At 35.0% G+C, this 26,836-nt stretch overlaps 1 protein-coding gene across 3 annotated transcripts in view; it reads left to right on the top strand.

Annotated features, from left to right (window-relative positions):
- Positions 1-26,836, top strand: part of Cert1 (ceramide transporter 1) — a 104,963-nt gene that overhangs the window by 8,175 nt on the left and 69,952 nt on the right. For all 3 annotated transcript variants that reach the window (XM_017797307.2, XM_029561910.1, XM_029561911.1), the window contains one exon: positions 13,683-13,799. In XM_017797307.2, the coding sequence (XP_017652796.1) occupies positions 13,683-13,799 (117 nt within the window). The remainder of the gene's footprint in view (positions 1-13,682; positions 13,800-26,836) is intronic.

The following is a 26,836-nucleotide window of genomic DNA, read 5'->3' as shown; positions in this document are numbered from 1 at the left end:
GTGTTTATTTATGTATTATTTATGTTACACATTTAAGGAAAACTTGCAGTATTTTCCTGTCTTTTTTATATATTCTGTACACCTCTCCCGTGTGTATTCAAAGTTTAAAAAAATCCTGATTGGATATCAAATTAGTAGACCAGGAACTGAAGTATTAACAGTGAAACTACTACCCCCTTCTGGAGATAATTTCTAAGAAATATTTGGATTATAAAGGCTCAGTATTTATTTTGACCAGTATGTGGTAAGTTAAAGTTTTTGACACTGTTATCTAGTTTTAATATTTTGAGTGTGTTTTTTCTTTTGAGATAGATTGTTTTTGTGTGGACATAATAGAGTGGAAGTGTTTTATGACCTTGAAATATCTTTCTGTTGTCCTTTCCAACTTGCTCCCATTCTTTTGCCTATGAATTGCAGTACTTGACTCTGAAAATATATGTTGATAGTTGATGTGAAAATAAGGAAGATTTAAATTTTATCTTTATTTCCTAAGTAGTAGTAGCATTCCCAGAGTAGATGTAAATACAATTATTTTTTCTTAAACTATAGATCTGTGCATGGATTTTTCGTGTGAAAGAAAAATACTAATACTTCTTTGCTTCTTCTCAGGAAAAAAGCAATAGTTCATTGTAGATATTTGTGTTATAAGTGTATTTGTGTACAAAATTTTAATGAAGTATGTAGTCAAGGAAAATGAAACAATTAAAATACTTTGAAAGGCAAGATTTAGATGTGACCAGTGGCTGTATTCACTGGGCTGAGTAGTAGTAAAAAAAAAAAAAATAGAAATTAATAAGTGAGTAGATGTTAGGGAAAAATACTAGCATTTAGCTTCCTGATTTTTTTTTCCAACTTTCAGTCTGTTTCTTTCTTTCTTTTTTCTTTTTTTTTTTTTTGGAGTTCATAGTCTCTTTTTATTTTGTTTGTCAAGGAAATTACAAAATGTAACTGAATATAATGAACTTTTAAGAATGAAATTTTTAGATATGTATTTAGTTACATTTCAAAAAGGATAATGATAATGCTCTTTGTTATTTTTATCTTTAATATGGGCTCTTGACTCTGTCCCTTCCTCTCTGAAGACAGAGTAAATATTTGTTTAATTTGTTCACATGGTAACCTCATGAAATTGATAGTATTCATATTTGAACAAATCTTGGCTAGAAGAATCTCTGGGTGTGTGATTTTGAAGGTTGAACCCAGGGCCTCAAGCATGCTAGACAAGTTTTCTACCCCTGAGCTATTTCCTCAGCCCTCTTTACTTTTTATTTAGTGACAGGGTCTCGCTAAGATACCCAAGCCTTGAACTTGTAATCCTCCTGCCTCATTCCTCTGATTAACTGGGATTGCAAGTTTGAGTCACCAGGCCTGAGTAAGAGTTGTACTTATGCTGTAGAAAATTTAAAATATTTATTGGTAGATCTTAGTGTATGAGTTCCCTTTTGTTGTACAGTCTAATTCATTATTAGCCTAATCCACTCCGGTTCTAGCTTTAATGAGTTAGTGATATAAAGTGATGTTCTTTGGCTATGTGATACCTTGGTGAAATAATTTAAAGAAACTATTACCTGGGAGAATTTATTCATTTTTAAGGTAGTTGAATTAGGAATAAGTGGGTGAAAAGAAAAACAGTATCCTTTACTTTGTAAAAAAGAGCTGTCTGTATGTAGAATAAATGTCAAAAGAAAGTTGAATTTCTCAATTATTAAAGTTGATAGTTACATGCTTAAGATTGAGCCCTTGGCTGTAAAACTTGTTATATGTTTGTTGTAATCAAGAGCAAATGTTAGTTAGTTATGGTGGTGTCGGCCTACAATCCTAGCACTTAGGAGGTTGAGGCAAGGAATATTCAGAGTTTAAGGCCAGCTTGGACTGCAAAGACCCTGTTGTGAACAAACACAAAAAGCAAATGTTTATGGAATAGTTAAACTTTTAAAAAATTCTTTTTCTTAAATAACAGTGAACATGATGAAAAATACTCATGCCATCCAAAAGTCACAAAGTGAATGGTTGTCTTTATTCTTATTCCTGCACTCAAGAAACAACCAAAGGTACATTTGTGGTTGTCCTTCCTGAAAAATTTGAATGCTGAGACAAGCATTTCTTTATTGGTTCACTTTTTGTTTAATACTAGTAGTAGCTTACTAAACCTATTGTTCTACCTTTGTTTTCTTTAAATGTGTCTGAGATATTAACTTCTACATTCTGTTGAATAGCATGGATGTTCTTTATCTGATTTATTTGTCTCTGGTTTTATTATTGTTCAATGCCCTTTCAGAAGAGAACTGTTGCTTGGTATGATGCCCTTTCACGAAAGTGACTGCCCTTGTGGTATAATCCCAGCACTCAGAAGGCTAAGGCAGGAGAATCACTTTGAGTTTGAGGGGCCTGTGCATTCTAGACTAGCCTAGGCTACAGAATGAGAGCCTGTCTTAAAAAAAAAAAAAAAAAAGTACTACTTTTTACTCCCGCTAATAGAGTTTGGGCACCCGAATTTCCTGATACTATCAGGTATTGCAGAAGTTAGGTTTGGGGACATATTAAAGTATTTATTAAGCTGTTAGATTAAAATGGTATCTAACTATTTTAAATTTCTTGTTTTATTCATGAGGTTGAGTAAACTTCATATGTTTTAGGTCATTTATCTTCTTCAATCTCTTATTCAGCTCATTAAATTGTAGATTGTCCTTATATAAAATCAGCCATTTGTTGTATTAGTTGTAAATTTTTTTTGTCATGTTTATTTCATAGTACTTTTAGGCCTTCTAGAATTTTTCAGTATCTTTATTGACTTTTTCGTTTGTAGCCTCTGTTTTTAGTTATGTTTACACTAAATATTCTCACTCAGTACCTATTTTTATAGGTAGTTATGTTTTCATGTAGATTTACGTTTGACTTCTGGTGAGTTATTTCACTTTCAAGAAAGATAAGAGGGTGTATATATAGCTTTTTATTATTTATCCAATTAATTAGCCATATATTTTGATACCATTGAGTGTTTCAAACACACTCATTTGAAATGCTAGTTTTAGCATGTATGATAAAATGTGTTTGAAGTTTTTTCTTTATTCTCTTCTGTTCATTTAACATGTATGTGCCTTCTTGTAGCATGTTTAAAATTACGTTGCTAATATTTCATCAACCAATTCCTTAAACTGCTAATGTTGTTTGTGAAGGTGAAAGGAGTGGGGGTTTATTTGTTTGGGGGTTTGGTTTATTTGTTTGCATTTATAAAAATGAGAAAGTGTTTTATGAAGTAGGTATACAGATTTTTTTTAGTATAATGAAGATAATATATTTACAATTAGTGTATCTGTAGTTTCAGGTCTCACCTTAGATGTTTAACCTTGTATACTAAATAACCTTTTTGAACTTTGTTACCAAATGAGTGGAATTTGTAATCCAATCAGAGATTGGTTATACAGACATTTATCACCAGTTTCATGTTTTAATATTTTGAGAAAGAAACCTGAAAGGTAGTAAATAGTTATTGCTGGAATAAGAGAGTGATAGAAAAGGACACCCGGTGTCCTCCTTGGTTCGTCACACATGCCCGTGTGTTACATGCACACATGCATACACTACACATAGAGAAAACACATTTATCAAGTACATAGCAAGGAACAGTGGACTGGGCAGTATCAAGAGTATTACTGCCTGTCCTATCAGTAAAAATTTTTATTCCACTTATTTACTTATTTTGTGTCTAGATGTTGGAGTTGCCTGCACATGCATATGGCTGTCAGAGGACTACTTGCTGGAATTGGTTCTCTCTTTCCAGCATGTGAATCCTGGGAACAGAACTCGGGTCCTCAGTCTTGACAGAAAGCGCTTTTACCTGCAGTGCCGTCTCACCTATCCCCTGCCAGTGAACTTTAAAGGAAATGATGAATTATAATCTTATTCTAGTAAAATATTTGCTGTAAGGGGAAAAATTACTTAAAATATTTGGTAACATGTCTTGGAGAAGAACAAAGATTTTAAAAGGATATGATTTTGCCTGGGCATGGTGACACACTTGTTTGATCCCCCCTACACTTGAAAGGCAGATTAAGGGCAGCTAGATCTACTCAGAGAGTTCCAGGCCAGCTGGGACTATAGGACATCCTGTCTCAAAAACAAAAACCAGCAAACAAAAAGGATACATATTGAAATATAGAATGTTGAAATGACTCACTGAAAGCTCTATAATTACAAATGTATTTCTTTGTTATAGCCACCATAATTAAGTACTACAAGCTAGGTGTCTTAAGCAGCAGAAGCTGATTTAGTTCAGTGTTAGAGCATTGCCTCACAAGCACAGGCCCTAGGTTTGGGTTGGGATGGGGAAGGAGACCAAGAGAACTAGTTTAATATTCTTGAATCATGTTTTTCCTCATCACACTCCCACCGCTGCTCACTGCCCTGGGATTAGAGGCATGTGCCACTATACTGGTTTATGTGACAGTGGGGATTAAACTTGGCTTTATGCATGCTAGGTAAGCATTGTACCAACTGAGCTACATCAGCTTAAGCCCATGACTTCTTAAACTAATTAAAATGGGATATAAGATTCAAGTATAGAATGATTGCTATTAAGAAGTATTGTGGTAAAGTGTTTTATATAGTTCTTACACATAATAGATTCTCATATTTCTTTATTTTGTGAAAAACTTGTATTGGAAACAAAGCTGCTACAGTTAAAAAAAAATTATAGGCGATGACGACTTAATCAAAGGGAGACAGATTCAGTTGCCCCATGAGAGCCAGGATATGACCCTCGCATACAGTGATTGAATAGATTCTCATGCATTCCCTGTATGATTTCCTTCTATCAATAGTTCTGTTTAGCAACTTAAGAAATAGGCACACACACACACACACACACACACACACACACACACACATATACACACAACTCATTTTTATGTTTCCTGCAAATTCCTTGGCAGACTTTTTCTTTGTTGTATGGTTTCTAGTTTTATTCTACTTGTTTTTACTGTGCTGACTTGATGTTGTGGGGGGGGCAGGGGGGATACTTTCACATGAGTGTGCAGACCCCGTGTGAGTGCATGCTGAGGTTAGAGTGGGAAATTAGGTGTCTTTCTCTATTGTTCTCCACCTTATTGCCTTAAGACAGTGTCTCTCAATGACTGGTACATTCCTCAGTTTGGATAGGCTAGCCAGCCAGTGAGCTTCAGGGAACTGTCTGTCTCTGGGCACAACAAGGCTGGGATTACAGGCAGCCATGTTAGGCTTTTTACATGGGTTCTGGGGATCAGAACGCAGATCCTTGGAATTTCACTACAGCCATCTCCTCAACCCCTCAACCTACTCTTTATACAAAAAAAAGTTGTTAACTGTTTTATTGGTTCTCACAGTCTGAACAATGGATATAAAATGTTCAGACTAAAGGAAAATGTTAATTACGATTATTCAAAAGTTAGAAGAAGAAGTATGAGAATAGATGGACAGAGTACCCCCTATTCCAACCTGGCTGCTTGTCTGACTGGCCCTTTGAAATCTTCGCTGACTTTCTCATTCAGTACTCCAGTGTCTGGAATGTCTTTTTCCTCCAATCAAAAGTCTGTCTTTCCTCCTATGACATAACTTTTCAGTTGAACCACTCTAGATTTTCTGTTCATCTTGTTTTTAATGTAAGATTTTTCTAAAACAAGAACTAGGTGATTATTATGTGCTTAGCCTTGTACTAAAATTAAAAGATGAAAATGAAGGTTGGACAGGAAATATACAGTTTTTCATGTTAAACTTTAAAAGAACCATTTTAGTTCTTAAGTTGTATGCATGGGCTTCTGGGTGGCTGAAAATAATGATTACCAGCATCCCAAACATTAGCTCCCGAAAAGAAAGAAAGTAATTCCACATGTATAAAATTTCTATATAAAACACTGCCTGCAACATTACTTGTAGACAGATAATGCCAAAACTACAAAATAATGCATTTTAATGTAGTAACAGACTCCTACAGGCTTCCTTCCACTGCTACAAGACCCTGTGAGCAAAATTAGACAAGATGTGTCACTGAGACAGAAGGAAGTAACACTAGTGAAGGGATAGTTGAAAGCTCTACCATTCATAATCTAAATATACTTCCTCAAAGTAACCAGGCAGATCAAAGTACAACTAAAGAAAGAGGTTTCAAGCTGGGAACCTCTAAGGGCCTGGCAATTATTTAAAGAGATAGATTTTTGTTAAGGGAGTAAATGTAATTTAAAGAGATAATCTTCTAAATATAACCCTTCTAAGATGAAAAAAAAGATATAGTTCTTTGGATATTAGATGGTAATGAAAAGAAAGAATTAGAGATCTGTAAGACTACAAAAATCAAATGAAAACCAAATTCATGAAGAACTAGTGAATAATATTGGGAGAGATACCAATATGTGGTGGCGCATGCCTTTAATCCCAGCACTCAGGAGGCAGAGGCAGGCAGATCTCTGTGAGTTTGAGGCCAGTCTGGTCTACATAGTGAGTTTGAGGCCAGCCTGGTCTGCATAGTGAGTTCCAGGCCAGCCTGGTCTGCATAGTGAGTTCCAGGCCAGCTGGGGCTAAAGGGAGACCCTTTCTCAAAAAAGACACACACACAAAAAAATTGGTCAGAGTTTATACAAATCAAATGAGGAAAATTCCCCACCCCTTCCAACCAACCATGAAACAAAAGAAGACTAGTAGTCTGAATTCAAATAGAATTAAATATACTCATATTGAGGATGGGAGAATTTAGTAAGGAAGGACTCTGAAGGACTAGAAGACAACCCAGATGATGAAAGTATGGATCATAATTATTAGGAGAAATGAAGACAGGTAAAGAAGGAATAATACTCCTGTTTTTAGAATATTTTTAAAAATTATTTTATTTATTATTTTTCTTTTGTGTGTACATGTGTATTGCCTCCATGTATGTAAGTGCACCCATGTCGTGCAATGCCTGGAGTTATGGACAGTTGTTAGCTGCCACGTGGGTGCTTGGATATGAATCCAGGTCTTCTGCAAGAATAGCCAGTGTAGTTAACCATTGAGCCACCTCTCAAGCCATAAAAATTTATTTTTTATTTTATATGTATGAGTGTTTTGCCTGAACATATGTAAATGTACCACATGCTTGGAGTGTCCAGGGAGACTAGAAGAGGGTGGGTGTTCCATCTTCTGGTACTGGAGTTATGAGCATCTGTTAGCTTCCATGTGAGTTGCTGGGTCCTCTGTAAGAGCAGCCAGTGCTCTTAACAGCTGAGCCATCTCTCCAGCACCATCTAGCACCATCCTGTTATTAGAATCTTTGAAGAAAAAAACATAATCCATCAAAACTTTGAAGGAGTAGGAATGACTTAGATTCATACTTTGAAAAGACTTGCCTACAACTGGGAAAATTAGCCCAGTACCATTGGATTTTGTATGTCTCCCAAAGGCCCACGTTGATGGTATGGTCTCTAGCACTATTTTGATGTGATGATTTATCTTAATATATGCCTCCAAAGCAACAGTCTAACAGATCTTGTACTGAAACCATGAATTTAAGTTGATTATTTCAAGTGCTTCACCACAGTGACAGAAAAGTAATACAACCAACATGATGAACTCTGAGACATATGCTAGTAAAAACTGTTAGATTTTAAGAATAAAATCCTTACGGCCTTCAGTCAGAAGGAACAAGTATAAAAGCAGAAGAATTAAAACAATCTTAAAATTCATTTGGAAGTACAGAAGACCTTAGCTAAGGCAATCTTGAGGAACAAAATAAGGTGGGAGATATCACTACACCTGATTCATGTTGTATTACAGAGCCATAGTAACAAAAACACAGAATGGTACAGACACAGAACAGACATGTAGGCCAGTGGAACAGAAGACCCAGACATAAGCACACAACTATAAGCATCTGACTTTTGACAGAGATACTCATTGGAGGAAAGGCAGCCTCTTTAACAAATGGTGCAGGGAAATCTGTATATCCACAGGTAGAAGAATAAAACTAGTTCCTTATCTCTCACCGCTCCCCCATCAACTCCAATTGAATATAAGGCCTGAAACTCTCAAACTGCTAAGTGAAAATGTTGGTAAAATATTTCAAGATATACACATAGGTTAGGCCTTCCTGAAGAAGACTCTAGTTGTTCAGGAAACAAGGTTAACAATTGACAAAGGAGACCATATGAAATTTAAAAAAAAAGGTAAGAAACTAAACAGAGTTCTTAAAAGAAACACAATGACCAATAAATAGCTTTTAAAGTGTTCAACACCCTTAGTTACAGGGAAATGAACAAGAAAACAAATACAGCAAATGCTCATGAGGAGGGAAGAACCCTTATTACTGTTGATAAAAGTGTAAATTGGTACAGACACCATGGAAATCAGTGTGGGGTTTCTCAAAAAGCTAAAAATTGAACTACCATATTGGGTATGACCCCCCCAATCCTCCTGGTCATATACCCAAAGGACTCTACGTCCTGTAGAGACACTTGCTCATCCATGTTTATTGCTGTTCCGTTCACAAAAGCAAGGAAATGAAATTAGCCTAGATTTCTGTCAACAGAAGAATAGTTAGTAAAAATGTGATACATATACAGAATACAGTTTCATTTAATTGTATAGAAAAATGAAGTTCTAAAATTTGTAGGAAAATGGATGGAACTAGGAGATAGTAAGTGAGATAACCCAGGCTCAGAAAGACAGACATCACATGCTATCTATTCTATGCAGATCTCAGCTTCTAATTTTAATGCATGTGTATTTATGTAGGAGTAAGTATAGGAAACTAAAAAGGGGGCCCTGAGATGCTTTAATGTAAAATTTTAGGCTAATTTTAAAATAAAAATTAAAAAATGATGGAACTAGGAGATAGTAAGTGAGATAACCCAGGCTCAGAAAGACAGACATCACATGCTATCTATTCTATGCAGATCTCAGCTTCTAATTTTAATGCATGTGTATTTATGTAGGAGTAAGTATAGGAAACTAAAAAGGGGGCCCTGAGATGCTTTAATGTAAAATTTTAGGCTAATTTTAAAATAAAAATTAAAAAATTTCAAAGCAAATATTCAATTAGCACATTTTTCAAAGCAAATATTCAGTCATGAATTAGCACATGACATTACACATATATGACACTGTATAGTAATATATTAATTTAAAATAGGGTATATATTACATCTCATTAAAACTTTTTCATTATGAGGTTTTTGTAATTTTTTAAAATAAACTTACATGTTTTATTTTTGAATACTTTTGAAAACATTGTTCTGAGAAGGCTTAAGATTTAATCAAATTTGCACTGGGGTATAGGAATCCTTATATCAAAGGGCTGTCAGAACATTTTTGTAGCATTAGAATTTTGTTTTATTTGAACCTTTTTTAATGTTTTCAAGTAGTTTAAGGTGATGGACTTATCTTAGTTTTTAAAGTAGATTGATGTCAGGGCCAGTGTGGAAAAAGGGACTGTAATACTCTTCTCTGTTCCCCCTTCAGGCTTTCCTGTGCTGCCATGTCTTGCATAGTCTGACCACTAGCCTCCTCTTAAATCTCATTTTTCACGAGGCTTCCTTTTGTACTTTCACTTCTTGTCATGTTATTCTTCTTTCAAGTGTTTTATTCAGCTTGCTCTTTCCTGCCACAGGATTTCTACTTGTACTTTTCTTGCTGTTATGTTCATTTCCTTCATCATTTATTCATTCCATTTCATACTTCCTCTTTTGACTCAGGTATTGCTTTGTTGGAAGTCTTCCCTTGTCTCTTTCACATGGTTACATCTTTGTTTGTTTGGAGACATAATTTTATACTTTGTGAGGTACATTGTGGTAATTTGATACATGTATGCAATGTGTAATAACCAAATCAGGATAATTAACATTTCCATTTTTTTAAGATTAATCTGTGTTTTTGGAATTTCATACTCTTTTATAGCTATTTTGAAATATATCATAGATTGTTCTAGCTATTACCCTACTGTGATTACTCTACTGTGCTATAGAAAGCAATTTGTGGATATATTTTGTTATTGGGAACTAGTTCTCAGAATGACCTTGTAAGGGAGTCTGTTCCTAGGTTCTAGTCTTTCAGGCTGTTAACAGTTTTTATTAGTAACTTTTGTAATTTTCACATCTTTATTTGTTGGGTATTCTGACAAGGCTTCTCTGACCAAGTATTGTGGCATTTTAATGTGTTTTGCACCATTATTTTCTGTGCTACATTCAGAATAAGTTAGTATCCATTGTAAGTCATGTCTTTATTTTGGGATGTAAAAATGTAGAAGTTCTTATAATGAATGGATGAAAGGGAATTGAGTAGACCCGAAGGAGGAAAAGGAATGAGCCATACCAGCTAGGCAACATGGATCAGGTGAGAAGGAACTGTTGTCAATGTTTCTCCAAGGCTTCTTGAAGAAGACCAATATGGCTGACCTGGATTAGCCAGGACAGAATACTAGGAAAAGATTGCATAGAGCCTTGTAAGTCATTAGAAAGGTTTTGATTTTTATGCTTAGTGAAATAAGAAGTTATTGAAGGCTTAAATAGAGGCATGATTAAATTCTTAGAAAAGGATAACTTTGGCAAGAAAATAAAAAGAGGTAGTCTTAAAGACCTGTTTCAAATAATCCAGATGAGAGATGATGATTTGAACCAGAGTTGTATTAATAGAGATTATAGGAGACAGATTCCAGATTCATTTTCAAGGTAGAGCTGACAAGATTTGTAGATTGGTTGATGAACTCTTAATGGGGTGTGAGGTAAACAAGTGGTGCATTTCATGTCTACTAATAGTTACTACTACTAGTTAGTATGGGTATGCACAAAGATGTACATGTATCATGTGTCTGAGTTTGTAGATGTATCCTGTAATATTAGTATCAATTGTTGCTTATTATTTTGTATATTTTCATTGAATTTTTGTGCATTTCATAGAAAACATCTTAATCATCTTTATACCCCCTCCCCCATCCCTCCTTATTTCCCCCCTCCCTGGATTTCATACATTCTGTCATATATGTTAAGCCCTATTTTGTCAAGTGTCTACTCTGATATCCCTCAGTACCACTTCATCCACTGGTGTCTAATCAGCCTATCTAGAGTTTCTCCCTTAAAGATCAACTCTCCCTCACCCAACAGGAGTCAGCTGCCAATAGTTCTTCAGCTAAAGTTGGGGCCTGGTACCCATTTCCCCAGTTCTATGCTGGGTTTTTTTTTTTTTTCCCCTCTGATTGTGTTTTCATGGGTCTTGTGCATATTGACACCATTGTAAGATCGTATCAGTTCTCAGAGACATGGAAGACTGTTTTCCTTATGATCACTTACCAATCCTGGCTCTTACAATCTTTCCACCCCTTCTTTCTCAATGGTCCCTGAGCAATGGGTGAGTGAGGTTTAATATAGGAGACCTATCCAGGGACATGTTCTCTACAGTCTCTTATTCCTTACACTTTGGCAAGTTGTGGCCTTCTATATGCATATAGTATTCTGTTGATGAGGAAGCGTCATTGGTGAGAGTTGAGAGATACATTAATATTCTCTTTGTCCCGTTCCTCTATGTTCTAAGAGCCTTAGGTTAGCGATTCCATTGTAGATTTGTCACTTAGGGCTGGACATTTCTCAAACACTTATTCTCTGTATATGACCAGTTGTGGAATTCTGTAATAGTTTCCATCTGTTGTAAAAAGAAGCTTCTTTGATGAATGGAAATTAGTATACTTGTCTGTAAATATAAGGATCCATATTTAGCATACAGTGAAAAATTACATTTGTTTTTTAACTGCTAAATGTTTGGGCTTTGTTTTTTTTTTTCCAATTTTTATATGTATGAGTTTTTGTATGCATGTAAATACAGCACATGTGTTGGTCCCCAGTAGCTGGAGTTAGGGTCAGATGTTAGCTGTAATGTGGGTGCACCTACTAATCCCAACTCTTAGGAGTCTGAGGCAATCAGAGCACATGTTTGAGACCAACTTGGGCTACAAAATAAGACTGTCTCACAAAGAAAGGTTAAATCAAATCAAGCAATCTCTTATATGTTTGAGCTTGTGAACAGGGTGATGCATGTAATGAAGCTTACTATAATCTTTATTATCATTGATTTTTTTTTCCAAACATATCCTCTTACCAAGTCTCATTTCTTTTACCCGTTGGACTCACTTTCTCTCCCGTTTTTCCATTTTGTTGGAACTTAAAAATTTCTGTGTTCACTTGCTCTTTATATAGTAACAATTGATATGTCTCATTTGTATCTCACATTCCTCAAAGTGATGATAAAATGGCTCCCTTGTGTGCATGGAAGAACTTGTTGGAGATAGTAAATTATGAACTGTATGTGGTTGCTTCCTGTTATTTCTCTAAAATCAGTGAGGATATTGAATACAATACAAAATGTAAAACATTTTCAGGAATTATAGCTGGAATTAAAATGATAGAATCAAAGTTGAAAAACTGTGTCAGTTTCAACAGTGGGCTCATGGATCATCTTTCATTTCTTTTAGGTTTTCATGTAGTGTTATGTTTCATTCCTTCCAAGAAGTTTTTCTCAATAGCTAGATTGTATTAAGCTATCTGAATATCTATAGTGTATTTTCTTTTTTAAAAATATTTTTTTATTTTATTTTTATGTATGTGAGTGTATTGCCTATCCAGTGAGGAACCCCTTCCCTGTGAGGGAAGATTGATCACAGGAGAGGAAGTTGCCTCTGCCCTGTCTGGTAGAAGTAGTAGTAAATGTAATGTATCCTTCATGTTTGAAAACAGAATATAAAATTTTGATGTATTTAAGTGCACTTTGTGCATGCAGTGCCCACAGAGGTCAGAAGAAGGTGTCAGATCCTATGGAACTGGAATTAGGGGCCGTTGTTAGCCACCAAATGGATCCTGGAAACTGGACTCCGGTCCTCTGCAAAGGCAATCAGTGCATTTGCTAGCTGAGCCATCTCTCTAGCCCCATTATATTTAATGAAATAAGATTATTCATTATGGGAATTTACTGTGGTTTTTTTTAATGTTATGTTTTTTATTAGCATATATTAATTAGACATACTGATAGGTTTCATTATGACATTTTCAAACATGTATTTTGATCATATTCATTCTCTTATCCAACTCCCACCTCCAGTGCCCCCCTTTCTGTTCCCAACTACTGTGCTTCTGCTTTCATGTCTTTTTTTGTGTGTGACAAAGTGGGTTTAATTAGGGTTGTTTATGAGAGTGTGGGTGAGGGACATGGGCAACTTGGCATTGACTATACCACTGGAAAAAAAAATGTCTTCCACTTCCCAAGCAATCATTAACTGCCAGTAGCTCCTTGGGGAGGGGTTGGTGTTCATGAGACTCTGGAATATACTTTTGAAAAATGAAGAAAAAACTATAGTAAATGTCTTTTCCTAAAATTTATTTTAAACTTTTGTAAATTGTATTTTTGGTGATGTTCCCACTACTTAAGCTTATATCATTTGAAAAAAATTAATTCTGTCCTTTTGAAATAAATGTTCATAGTTTATATATCAGCTTATTTGTCTAAGGAGTGAGTGACACATGGGTTTCATAATTTGACATGTATTTTGTTATATGAGACATCTTCAGAGAGTAGAAAATGAAAAGGCAACAAGAGTCTCCCCGCAGCATAGAATGAATGTGTTCATGTTTTTGCTGAAGGGTACAGCATTTGTAAGAATGTAATTAGCTTTGCTTTTCACTTTCTACTTGTTTCCACAGCCTCATGATTTTGATGAATGTCGGTTTGATATTAGCGTAAATGATAGTGTTTGGTATCTCCGTGCCCAGGATCCAGATCACAGACAGCAGTGGATAGACGCCATTGAACAACACAAGGTAAGACTGCTGATGTTTACCTGCTTATGGATAGGCAGTGTCCCTGGTGATAATGCCTTTAAAGTAATCTTGACATGAAAAGTATGATATATTATTTGAATAGTAAAGATCAAAGCAGTACAAATATACATTTTGGGGCAGCTTTATGTCTGACACTTCAGTTTCACTGAAGTATTTAGTACAGTAAATATTCTTCATTATTAACTGAAACAGAAATATACTGTTTCATAAATTTCTTTGATTTCTTTTTTTTGTCTTTTTGAGACAGGGTCTTCCTATAGCCCCAGCTGTCCTGGAACTCACTATGTAGACCAGGCTGGCCTTGAACTCACACCTGCCTCTGCCTCCCAAGTGCTGGGACTACAGGAATGTGCCACCATGCCTGGCTGATTTTTTTTTTTTTTTTTAAGAACTATTATAATAAGTACTTTTAAATTAATCCTGTTAAAAATATTTTTGAAATAATACTAGATTCTAAGACTCTAGTGTTTAAAAGCTTCTGTATAAATTTTTGTAGTCATTTTATAATCATTTAGGAAAATTCCTCATGTAACCGTTTGAAAATCATTTGATCTTTTAAATATGAACTCCGTCTTACAGTAAGCATACAGAAAATCTTTCTGATATTAATGTTTAGGCCAGGTAATCTTTGACTTTTGCTGTAAGTAGGGTAATGAAACACTAATAAGTCAGCCTTATTGCTAATTCAGTGACATGGCAAAGCACAGGTCAAGGTTGAAGTCATCATGTCATCCTTAAGTGACTTAGGAGAATTTTGTGCCTGTTTACTTACTTGTCTGTACTTGTTCATGTGAGTTACACAGTCTTATAATTGAGACACCTGTTTTAGTTATTTTTAACAGCCACAAAACACCACAAAACAAGAAAAACCAGTTTCATCTGGCATGCCATAAGAACATTCTTCTTGATACAATCATTTGTTAGCTTTCCTTTTTTGGTTATTTTTGAATTTAGAAAATTGTAAATTTTGTTTCCTCTCTGTTTTACCTTCAGTATTATAATAGTTTTAAATGTTTTATAAGTCTTAGATTTGGTTATCTTGGTATTATCATTTCATAAAAGATTATAAACATGAAAATTATTTTTATATTTATTTAAAATTGAGATGAGCCAGTATTTCAGAATCTCATTGCTTTGAAATTAAGGCCATCTGAAATCCATGGCAGCCTCTGCCACTTGGAACTTTATGCATTGCAAGTAACCTTCTATTGTTTTAGAAAAGCAAGGGCTTTGGATATAACTAAATTCAGTAAGTTACACTTCATTGTTTCTGGAAGAAGAGTTCTGTATTCAGTGAGAGTAACTAAATATACACATAAGGCTAGTAGACTATTTTCTTGTATTTATGCAGGGCCAGCCTTCTTACTAGTTATTAGAGATGTCACTAAGTAGAATCAATTTCTTAATTTTAGCTGAGAGGATCTTTTAAAGATTTAGATTTAAATCTAGTTTTTTTCTGATTTAAATTTTACTTATTCTTTTCTTAGTAGAGTCCAACCAGAATTCCTGTGTAATGTTTCCATATTTTGCTTTTAAATGAAAAGGAATGCATGAAACATATTTCATCTTACAGATTTCCTTGAATTTCAGAGCAATAGGACTTAACTGATCTTAAGTTCTTAGAAAAAAAAAGGAATAAAAAGTACAGTTATGCAAACTTTTCCTTTGCTTATTTCCAAAACAAAAAAATAATTCATTGTAAGTGATTAATATACAAAAATTAAGTATGTGATGTATACCAACTAAGCAACATGTTAGTGAATATGTAAGTTGATGTGAATTCTAAAACTAAATTATTTTGACTTCTTAAATGAACTGACAAGGGAGAAGTTTCAAAGGTTACCAGACCTAATCAGTAAATTACTTATTTTCTTTCCCTAGTAGACCAGGTACAGGGAGATATTAAGAATTTCCTGATTCACTTTTCAATAACAGTAAGGGCTATTTGACTGTTAAACTTAGTAATTTTACTATATACTCATAGTAACACAATTAATGCCAAATTATTAAGTCAATGATGATGACAAAAATAAGATCTGCTTTTTAGAAGTAACTAAGACTAGTTATTGTGCTGTTTTATGTGCTTTATTTTCTCTCTACCATTTTATCTCTACCATTGTTTCACAAAGGAAGAAACAGATTTTATAGTAATTAAATATCTCACCTAAGACAGTACTATCTTTAGTTGTTGATGCCTAAGAATTTGATTTTGCACTAATTCTCTTTCTAATAGTTACTACCGATAAGCTGATTGCTGGAACACAGTTGCCATAACTTCAGTTCTTGAAAGTTAGTGTATTATCTGAATTCTCCTGGCATATGTATGCAAGCTAACTCTCGATTCATCTACCTCTTTTTGGATTGCAGTAGAAGGCAATTAATGTTTTAGTCCTATTGAAATTGGTTGTATATAAATTTAAATCATAGCAGTATTGAAATTGGTCATATGTAAATTTGAATCATGGCAGTACGACGTATTAGGTGCATGACCTTGGTAAGTTACCTATAGAATGAAAGATGATAGCATGCAGTATGTGTTACCATCCCCTCCACCACCAAACAAAATCAAATTGGGGAGCAAAATAGGCTACTCAGGATAAACTAAACTGTATATCAAACTTGACCTGGGCTCTGATAATTCCAGCCTATTCAGCTTAATTCACAGTTACTTCCTCTGGGTACTGTCTGTTCCTCTGGATGGCTGAACAGGACACTTGGAGCAATAAGACTATCTTTCTGTTCTTTTTTAAAGTACTTTATTATTTTTATTTTATGTGTATGAATATATTGCCTGACTGTATTTAAGTGCACCCTTGTTGTGCAGTGCCTACAGAGGTCAGAAGAGTGGCATTGGATCCTCTGGAACTGGAATTATGGATGGTTGTTAGGCACCATTTGGGTGCTGGGATTTGAACCTGGGTCCTCTGTAAGAGTAGTCAGTGTTCTTAATCACTGAGCTATCTCTCCAGCCCCTATTTTTCTGTTTCTGATGTCACTGGGGCAGGCATTGTTTTTTGTTTGGCTTTGTTGTTGTTGTTTTAGGGGTTTGGTTTGGTTTGGTTTTCCTGTAGGTTGAGTTTTATGAGAAGTTCCTGACAGGTTTTAATAATTTTTTGACATCTGGAACGGTTGAAGGTATCTATACCTTCCTTCCTAGGAGGCCCTTATACTCCTTATGCAATAAGCTCTTATACTGATATATTCCATGCAGGTGCTCACGTGCCCTCACTCTGTCTCTGACTCTTATAGGTGCATGCATGAGAAACAGAAGTCTTGTTTTATACAACTTCTTCAGTAATGTAGTATTAATGGTGATAGCTAATGTTTTTGAGGATGAATATATGCCAAATATGGCAATAAATACATTATATAATTAGCTCATTTTACCCATGCATTTATATGAGAATAGCATTGTTATCCTGTTTTTACAGATTAGGTAACCAAGACACAGACAGATTAAGAAACATGTTCAAGGTTAGATACTAGTTAGTAAAGAAACCAGTCTTTCCAACCTGAGAACAAGGACTTTAGGCCAGCAAGTTCTTTTGCCAGCCATGGTGTATTTGCATGAAGTATATTTTGTTGACTTAAATCATGAACTTCTTGAATCAGGATAATTCTCATATTTCAGTACATTCTTCATATCTGTGGTGTTTCTTTTAGGCTATAAGCGCCTTAAGAACTCAGAAACAATTATGTTTATAGGAATCAGGATTGGGCACATAAAATTTTTAAAATTCAAGTAGCTTAAAGTATTGTAAAAATAGATTATTGGGTGAAAATTTGTGTTATCTGAAGTCTCTGTCATCCAACTTTAATCTTAATGCTTAGAGTTAGAATGATTACTAACAGAAATAAAGCTAACCTCTGACTCAATGTCTAGCTCTATTTTTTTCTTTTGCATTCATCTCAGAATAACTTGTTTACTATGAGTAAAGATTTAAAGAGATGATTTTTTATTTTAAATTTCTCAATATAAAGAAATTGCATAATGTAGAATGATACTAAATAACAACTGCTATGGAAGAAAAGTTCTTAAGTCATTTTTAAAGGAAAGGTTTATTTTCAAGTGCATGTATAGGAAAGGGCATATGTAAAGCAGACTAGTAATTTTACTTTGCAGCAGTGTTCTAGCTTTATTGTGTGGAGTTCATTAATACTCTGCACCTCTTCTTATGATTTGAGACAACACTAAGTAGATGATTTTTTTTTCTTCTTTTTTCTTTTTGGTCTTTTTGAGACGGTCTCTCTGGAGCCCCAGCTGGCCTGGATTTGCTATGGAGACCAGGCTGGCCTCGACCTCACAGAAATCCACCTTCCTCTGCCTCCCGAGTGCTGGGATTAAAGGTGTGCTCTACAAAAGATGGAATTTTTAAAATATATTAAATCTCTTGGCAATCTCACATTTTATCTCTCAAATGAGGTGATATTTACAAAAATTCTTTATAACTAAAAACTGTGAATGTAAAATTAAGATGACTGGTTATTATTTGCATTAAATGAGCATTTTTATGGTAAAGATATGCCTCTATATAATAGGACCTCTGTGAGCCTTTCTGTGTAATTGATTTATTAAAAGAAATATGTAAACCATTTACTGGTGTTATTACTTTTAAAAATTGTAATGTTTACCATGGAGTCTTTTCCAATTAAAGTTCATATGCTAAAGACTAAACACAGTTTCTCTTACTATGAAAGAAAACATATACCTCCTTACTCCAGCTCCGACCAAAAAGATCTAGCAGGAAACTTCCCCAGCACTAGCAGATAAAAGAATCATCTTGAAAAGATGAAACTTTTTGGCTGTGACAGTTTGTAGTACTGACAGCATTTCTTCTTCCCGTAAGGCAGTAACTTCAGCAGACCTTACAATTTTGGTAATCATGGGTACACTGATAATTCCCATGTTGTAGAAATTTTTCAAGGTATGAAAGATTATAGGAATACATGCGATTAGAGAGGCAACCTCCAGCTTGTAGTTTTTACTGGTGTTTATTTTCTATAGTAGGAATCCGTAAAGGGTTGTTTTGTAATTTAATATTTGTGAAGTTGTTCTTATCCTTTTGTGATGACCTAATTTATATGTGAAGCATCATTGAATACCTCAAAAGAAAGATTTATTCCCAGCTTGAGGAATTTTACAGATTTCTGAAAAACTTATATGGAATAGTTTTGAAGCACACTTAGTTTACTTGAAATGAAGTGAGGTATGAAAAAAGTTTTTCTTTTTTTTTTTTCTTCCCAAAAGATTTCCATGAGTGAGCCACCCAAATGATACTGAAGACTCGATTAAGTCTTTTAAAAGCTGCTGCTTGGACTGGTGGTGGTGTAGCTCAGTGATGGGGCACTTGGTTAGCATGTGGAGGTCCTAGGGTTTATCAACATGAGCAATGAAAAGTGTTACTGTTTACCGTAGTGAAGTTTTCAACTTGGTTATACTCCAAATTTTCTGATTTCAGGAGCATTCTTTTATCTTTCTGTTTTTTGATGGTATCTTACTCTGTAACTCATGCTAGCTTTGAACTCACAGCAGTACTCCTGCCTTAACCTCCCAAGTGCTGGGATTATAGGCATAGACCCTCTACTCCCAATCTAGCCTATGAAAAGAGGCAAGGAAAGGAGTAATTTCTCCTTAACACCTTGGCTTACTTTGGTCTTAAGTTTAACATAAGCATAGGAAACAATTTTAAAATAACTAGATAGCAGACTTTACCTTTTCCCACTTGAAAACTTGTAAATGTCAAAGTTGTATGAGGGTATGCTCTCTGTGTTTGAGCCATTTTAATCAAGAAATAGTGAGAAAGTTTATTACTTTATACTGTCTTTTTTATTCTTGTCTGTTTATAAATTATTACATATGTACTTAGCATTTAATTTGAATCTCGTTTGATTAGCAAAAGCTTAAGAATACAAATATAACTTCTTAAAACTATTACTTTAGTTTATACTATATGTAAAGTAACACTGAAGGATATTAAAATCAATTATCTATTTGTACCAGATAATGATGTAATAAAGACGATAAAATCCAGACTCCCTTCCTCTTCACATTCAAGAGTTTTAAATTTTGAGGGCAAGGCAAATCTAGTAGCTATTGTAATAGCCAAGCCTCTACCATTTTCTCAGCACTTTTAGGGTCGATAAAATCAAAGATAAAAGCAAAATACTAGCCTTCTGTAGTTTTTTTTTTTTTTTTTTAGTAGAATAAAAGAAACATACATGTCGAGTACTGTCTTAGTGTTGTTTGCTATAGCTGTGATAAAATTCTTTGAGAAAAGCAACTTAGGGAGAAAAATGGTTTTGCTTACAATTCCAGGTTACAGTCCACAAAAGCAGGGAGGTCTGAGTGGCAGGAGTTTTTGAGACCTGGTCATATGACATCCACAGTCAGAAGAGAGCAGTACTTGCCTGCATGCTAGTGCTCAGCTGACTTTCTCCACTTATCCAATCCAGGATCCCCTGCCCAGAAAGATGGGCAGGTCTAGGTCTTGCCATTTCAGTTAATTAACATAATCAAGATAATCCCCTACAGACATGTCCACTGGCCAACCTAATCTAGACAGTCCCTCATTGAGACTCCTTTCCCAGGTGATTCTAGATTGTGTCAAATTGACAAAACTATCACAAGCACTTACAAAGGAACTTCAGTATTTATCAGTTTTTGTTGCCTATATTTGGAAGCTGGATTCACCATAGCCAACACCTGTAATTTGGACCTCCATTATCTAGATAATTTAATAAAGCAAATCAATATAGGTAGTAGGAACAAGGATCAGGAATTCATGGAGTTTTCAAGTAGATTCTTCTGTCTGGAAAGTTGTTTGTCTTATTGTGTTGGCAAAAGATGAATTGGGAGCATTTTCCATTGAGCAGTAAAGAAAGGAGATATTAGGAAATGAGCATATTTATTGTCTCTTCAGTTGAAGACCATAACCTGACAAGATTTTATATCCTGTCCTTACAAATCATTATGAAAACTTTAGAAGATAGTTCAAGTAAGAAGGGAAAGGCCAAGGATTGCAGATATAGATCAGTGATGGTGCTTCTGGAGGACCTTGGGTGAAATCTCCAGAAACACAAAACAAAGAACAAAAACAGCCAGGTGTGTGGCACATGCCTTTAATCCCAGCACTCCTGAGGCAGGGGCAGACTGAACTCCGAGTTCAAGGCCAGCCTGGTCTACATAGTGAGTTCTAGGCCAGTTGAGGCTACAGGGAGACCCTGTCTCAAAAAGACCAAAAAAAAAACAAAAAGCTAAAAAGTTTAATAATGCCAAGTGTTAATGTAGGTACAAAGCAACTGGCAATCTCATATACTACTGATGGAAGCAGTAATTGTACAAACACTTGAGTAGGCAATTTAGCAATATTTATTAAAGTTGAACATAGATGTCTACTTTGGTCAAATGAATATTAATGTGAAAAATACAAATGTTGATATGAAAGATTCATTTTAATTGCACTCTTTAGGTTATGAAATTTAATTGTACTCTTTAGGTTATTATGTTCCATAATAAATGGTAAAATTGCCACAAACCAAAAATTTTTATAGAATGTCACACTTACAAAGAAAGTATGGAGCTGCCTATTTAAAATTTAAGTGCTCTTATTGTAAGCAGAACTCAATTACTCTTCCCTTCCCTTGCTTCAATTCATGTGGGTTTACTTCATCCTCTTCTCTTTTTTCATAGTTCCTATTTATTTATAAGTTTTGCTCTCTCTCCCATCATCTTACTTTCCCTTTCCTTGGTTTATTCATGTCTTCTGCCTGTTTTCCACCTTCTTTTCAGCTTTGACTTCTGCTGCCCTAAACTCTTGGTACTTCCCAAATTAAAAGAACGAACAAAGCAGTCTGTTTGCTTTTCTATGTCAGGTCAGTATAAATTGGCCACCCTTAGTCCAGTTCCAATTAATTATATAATTATATGTATTTAAAGGTAAGAATGTGATTGGCATTACACTAGTATAATGTTCTGAAAATGTTCTTCATAATTTTATGTAGGGATCCCTCCCTCCCTTTGGTCTTTTTGAGACAGGGTCTCCCTGTAGTCCCAGCTGGTCTGAAGCTCTCTATGTAGACCAAGTAAGCCTTGAATGCACAGAGATCTGCCTGTCTCTGCCTCCTGAGCACTGGGATTAAAGGTATGTGCCACCATGCCCAGCTAATTTAAGTTTTTTTTAATACGTATTCACATATTTTTCCTGATGATTTAGGTGTCAGTTACTGAATTTTCACCTTATTTCTCTATTTGGTCAATCTATAATTTGCTTATAAAATATTTCTTTAGATAAGAAACAGACAAGGGAAAAAAAACTCAGTTAATCTGAATTTAAATAACCGTCTCATATTGCTACTATAGGAAATATTAACAAATATAAAATTATATGCCACAGATATATGCCATTTTGTACAGTAGCTTAATATTGCATTTGAATTTTTATTAACTTGGGAAGAAAGATTTCTGGCAGTTGCTGGGACAGATGGAGTTCTGACTTTTTCTATATTTGATATGGAAAAGTAATAGTGGGTGGCATTGCTTTCACATATTGACAACAGTGGAAGCTGTTTTCTAATTTTACTTTATGTATTGGCCATTAACTGGGAGAAAGTGTTTTTTTGTTTTTTGTTTTTTGTTTTTTTGTCTTTTCTGAGACAGGGTCTCCTTGTAGCCCCAGCTGTTCTGGAACTTACTATGTAGACCAGGCTGGCCTCGAACTCACAAAGATCCGCCTGCCTCTAAATCAAAAACCTTTTTCTTCAAGCCTTTTTAGTAATAACCTAAGTAATACTTGGCTTATGCCACCTTTATTGACTGGCACATATTCTTGACTTGTTTGATATTGATGGATGAATGATAGGCTTGCAACAGAATAGGTATTAGCATAAATTAATACCCTCTGAGTTACTATTATCTGTATTGTAAACCATTCTATTAGTTTTCAGTTACGTGGAGCATATACTTAACTATCAAAATAAGGTCAGTGATAGGAATGCTTATATTACTCTTCAGTTTTGAGCCCTTGGGGTTTTGTTTGTTTGTTTGTTTTCAGTGGTACCCTCTTACCTGTTGAGGCATAAAAGGAATAATTAGACATTTAAATATGCTGTTCTTAGGGTACCCTATAAGTATTGGTATTTTTACAAATGAAATTTACCGGATCATGAGAACATTAATCAGTGAGTATAATTTTATCTCAAAATAATGTCTTAAAATGCTTATAATATCCCTCCCTTTCTAGTTAATTTCAGCCTTTTTTTGTGGATGCAGCATTGAAAACTAAAGAAATAAGTAAGCCTGTTTTTTTTTTTTTTAATCCTCCCCCATACAGTTAGGTCTAACACATCTTTCCAAGTCTTTTAAATGCATCCTTGGAAATTGTCTTCTTACGTATATTTTATTGGCTCCACTGGTATTTTAATTATAAGGAGATAGAAAAAACTACTTTCAGTCTCACAACTTAAACAGTTACTTTTCATTAAAAAACTTTTTTTTCTATGTATATTTCCCCTTCAAAACTATTATGAATGGGAGAGAATTTTGGTAAGATCACAGATCATAAATCCTTTTTCACTACCTTTAAAAGTACTGCACTGGCAAATCTGTCCAATGTAACTACTTTGAAAGTAGTTCTTAGAAGACTTGCAGCTTCTAGGGGTTGAGGTGAGGCATAGATGGCAGAATGCTATTAATTTTGACCAGTTCCAGCCCTTAACTACAGTAGTAGTTACCCATCCCCTACCTCAACCCTATGGGTGGCAATTCTGTGTGTATACTGGAAAAATGTGTACCTAACTTATGGGGGCCAGGATGAGCACAAAGAATCCTGTCTTCCAATATGGAAACTCTGTTCTTGATTGCTATTGCTGCTTTTTATCACAGCTGCAGGCAAAGAAGTGGGCAGTCATTATTGCATCCCTACCCCCACATCCTGCAAGCCCCTTCCCCTTCATTTGAAGTGCTTTTCAGTGCTACTAACTTTTCATTTTTCTTTATTTCCCCTTTTGGTGACCAGACAATAAAAATTAAGACTTTCAAAACAGTTGGCTATAAAGGGACGTTAGAAAGTGGCTAATGAACAAAGATAAGGGCTCAGAAAAGTTCTTAGAAGACTTTGTGCCTCGGCCTCATCCCAGACACACAGACTGCCTATGGCAATAAAGCATGCTGTAAATTTAACACTGAGGAGGGAAGTGTCCAACTTCTGGAGTTGCCACATTACTAGATTCAAATATCCCAGTTTGCAACAACAAAATAATTGTAATTTATACAAAGAAACAAAAGATGACCTTTCAGAGGAAAAAAAAAATTAGCAGAAACTGGTCCTGAAAAAGATCTGAAGGTTAATCTAGTAGAGAAAGGTACTAAAGCAGCTACCTTAATGATGTTTTAAGAACTAAAAGAGGATATGAAGAAAATAAAAATGTCAGTAAGAGAGCTTAAGAATCAGAAGAGAAATTCTGTAGCTGAAGCATGTGATAAAAGGTCACAATGGGAATTCAAAGACAAATTTGAGTAATTGGATTAATCAGTAAAATTGAATATATAACAGTAGAAATGCCATCTGACTAACAGAAAAGAAAAAGATTAAAAGAAAATAAACAGAGCCTAAGAGATCCATGCAATACTATCACACAGACCAATATATGCATTATGAGTTCTCTAGGAGAAGAGAGAGATAAAGGAGCAAAAGCATAAAACAGTGGAAAACTTCAAATTTGATGAAAGACATGAATGTAATAAACATCCAGGAACTTTCAGCTGGCTACAGGATGAACTCAAAGTTATATACAAATTAAGAACAGTCTATAATCAAACTTCCCAGAGACACAGAATCCTGGGGGCAAATAGAGGCAACTCAACATATACAAAGAACTGTCAATGATCCTGTCAGCACATTTCTCATCAGACACTTTGGAGGTCACAGGGTGATGGGCCTGTATATTCAGAGCACTAAAAGGAAAAAGCTTAGGGATTCTATATCGCAAAACTTTGCTTCAAAGGTGAGGGAGAAATTAAGACATTCTAGATAAAGAAAAGCTGAGAGAGTCTTTAATACTTATGGGGTAGGGCATGGTGGTATCCCCACCTTTAATCCAGCACTCTCAAGGCAGAGGCAAGCAGATCTCTGTGAGATCCAGGCCATCCTGGTCTACATAGTGAGTTCCAGGCCAGCTCTAGCTACAAGGAGACCCTGTCTCAAAAAGACCAATCCAACCAATCAACTAAAAGGAAAAAAAAAAAAAAAAAAAAGGTTTATAGGATCTTGCAAGGTAAATATAAGCAAACTAGACAGCTAGACAGTAACTCAGAGTCATATGATAAAATAAAGATCTTAGTAAAGGTAGATAGGTGGGCAATTTAAAAAGCATAGCATTTTAACAAAAGTTTATTTATTTTTATTTTATGTATATGAGTGTTATGCCTACATGTATGTAAGTACACTGGTATTCATGCAGTGCCCACAGAGGCCAGAAGAGGGTGTCGGGACCCTGGGAACTGAAGTTACAGACAGTAGTTAGCCACCATGTTAGTGCTGGGAATTGAACTCAGGTCCTCTGCAAGAGCAGCCAATGCTCTTAACTGCTGAGCCAGCTCTCCAGCCCCAGTAACAATGGTTTTTAATTCCATTTCTTTTCTACATGATTTAAGAGATGATTATACATTTTTTCAGAAAGCTATTAGTCTGAAATCTAGTAGTATTATGACTGTGATTTGTAAATTTACAATCTATTTTCTGTATAAGTTAATATGAATTCTGCTTAAATTTTTGAAACTTTAAAATGCTAACTGCAATCTCTGGTAATCACAAAGAAAATAGCTATAATATACACAAATAGAGAATGTAGCTGAGTAAAATCCTTGTCTAGCAGTACAGAGTTTGAGGTTTGATTTCTAGCACTTCAAAGAAAAATAAAAGGTCAGGATACATTAAAAAAAGATAAAAAGGAGTGAAACATGAGAACCCCCACCCCAAACAGTCAGTAAAGTACATAGGAAATAAATAGAAAACAACAGAAGTCCCTCCTTATCACTACTTATTTTAAATTAAACTCTCCAGGGAAAAGATTCAGATTGATAGAATGAACAAACACACATGATCCAACTACTTACTGTCTGCAAGACACTAGCTCAAAAACACAGTGAAAAGGATGTGGGAGAGTAAAGTCCATCCAAGTAGTAACCAAGAGAAATGACTAAAATTTGTGTTAGATAAGATAGATTTAAACCAGAATGGGTCACAAGAGACAAAAAAAGATGATATACTTTAATAAAAGACTTACTACACAGCAATAAGATAAAATTACAAACATTTATATTCCTAATATCAGCCCACCAAAATATATGAATCAAAAACTAACAATTGAAGAGAAAATACACTAATATCAAAGCCAAACAAGGACAATTACAAATCAGTATGATTGTGAACACGGATGCAGAAATCCTCATCAAAATAATAGCTAGTGTTCCCCACCCCCATCATCCACTGACTCCTGACCTCCCTGACAGACCAGCCCACCTGTCCCGACCCGCAGGACAGTCAACGTGGGTTTCTGGAGGGAGGAGAGGGGACGGAAAGGGACAAGGGATGCGAAGAATGGAGACAAGACAGGCTTTCTGATCAAGTCTCATTTAATGAACATCCACACAAAGTTTTTATAGGGAGGAGAGGGGGAAGTTGGCAGGGAAAAATCCATTGAAGTAGAGCAACTTAATTAACAGAATGATTATCACAATAACACCACACCAATTGATCACAGAGTAAATTCCATAGTAACACCACAATTCTATATAGCAAGTTATAAATCAATTAAGAGGTTACACTTGTATGATTACAGAATAATACCAAAGTTTCTTAGCAATTACATGAGAAATGAGGGAGTCTCTCAAGCGGTAAGTGCCCAGGTAAGAACAACATGTTTGTGAGAGGCTTTCAAGTATAGTCATCTGGTTAATCTCAAACCAGGCCAGCCTTGATGTCTGAAAAACAGCTTTGCCAGGAATCAGGTCTTGCTAT

Source organism: Nannospalax galili, unplaced genomic scaffold, assembly GCF_000622305.1.
Source record: "Nannospalax galili isolate Female #2095 unplaced genomic scaffold, S.galili_v1.0 scaffold1054, whole genome shotgun sequence".
Lineage (NCBI taxonomy): Eukaryota > Metazoa > Chordata > Mammalia > Rodentia > Spalacidae > Nannospalax > Nannospalax galili.
Note: the sequence above shows the minus strand (reverse complement) of the source record. Positions and strands in the feature narration are given on the sequence as shown.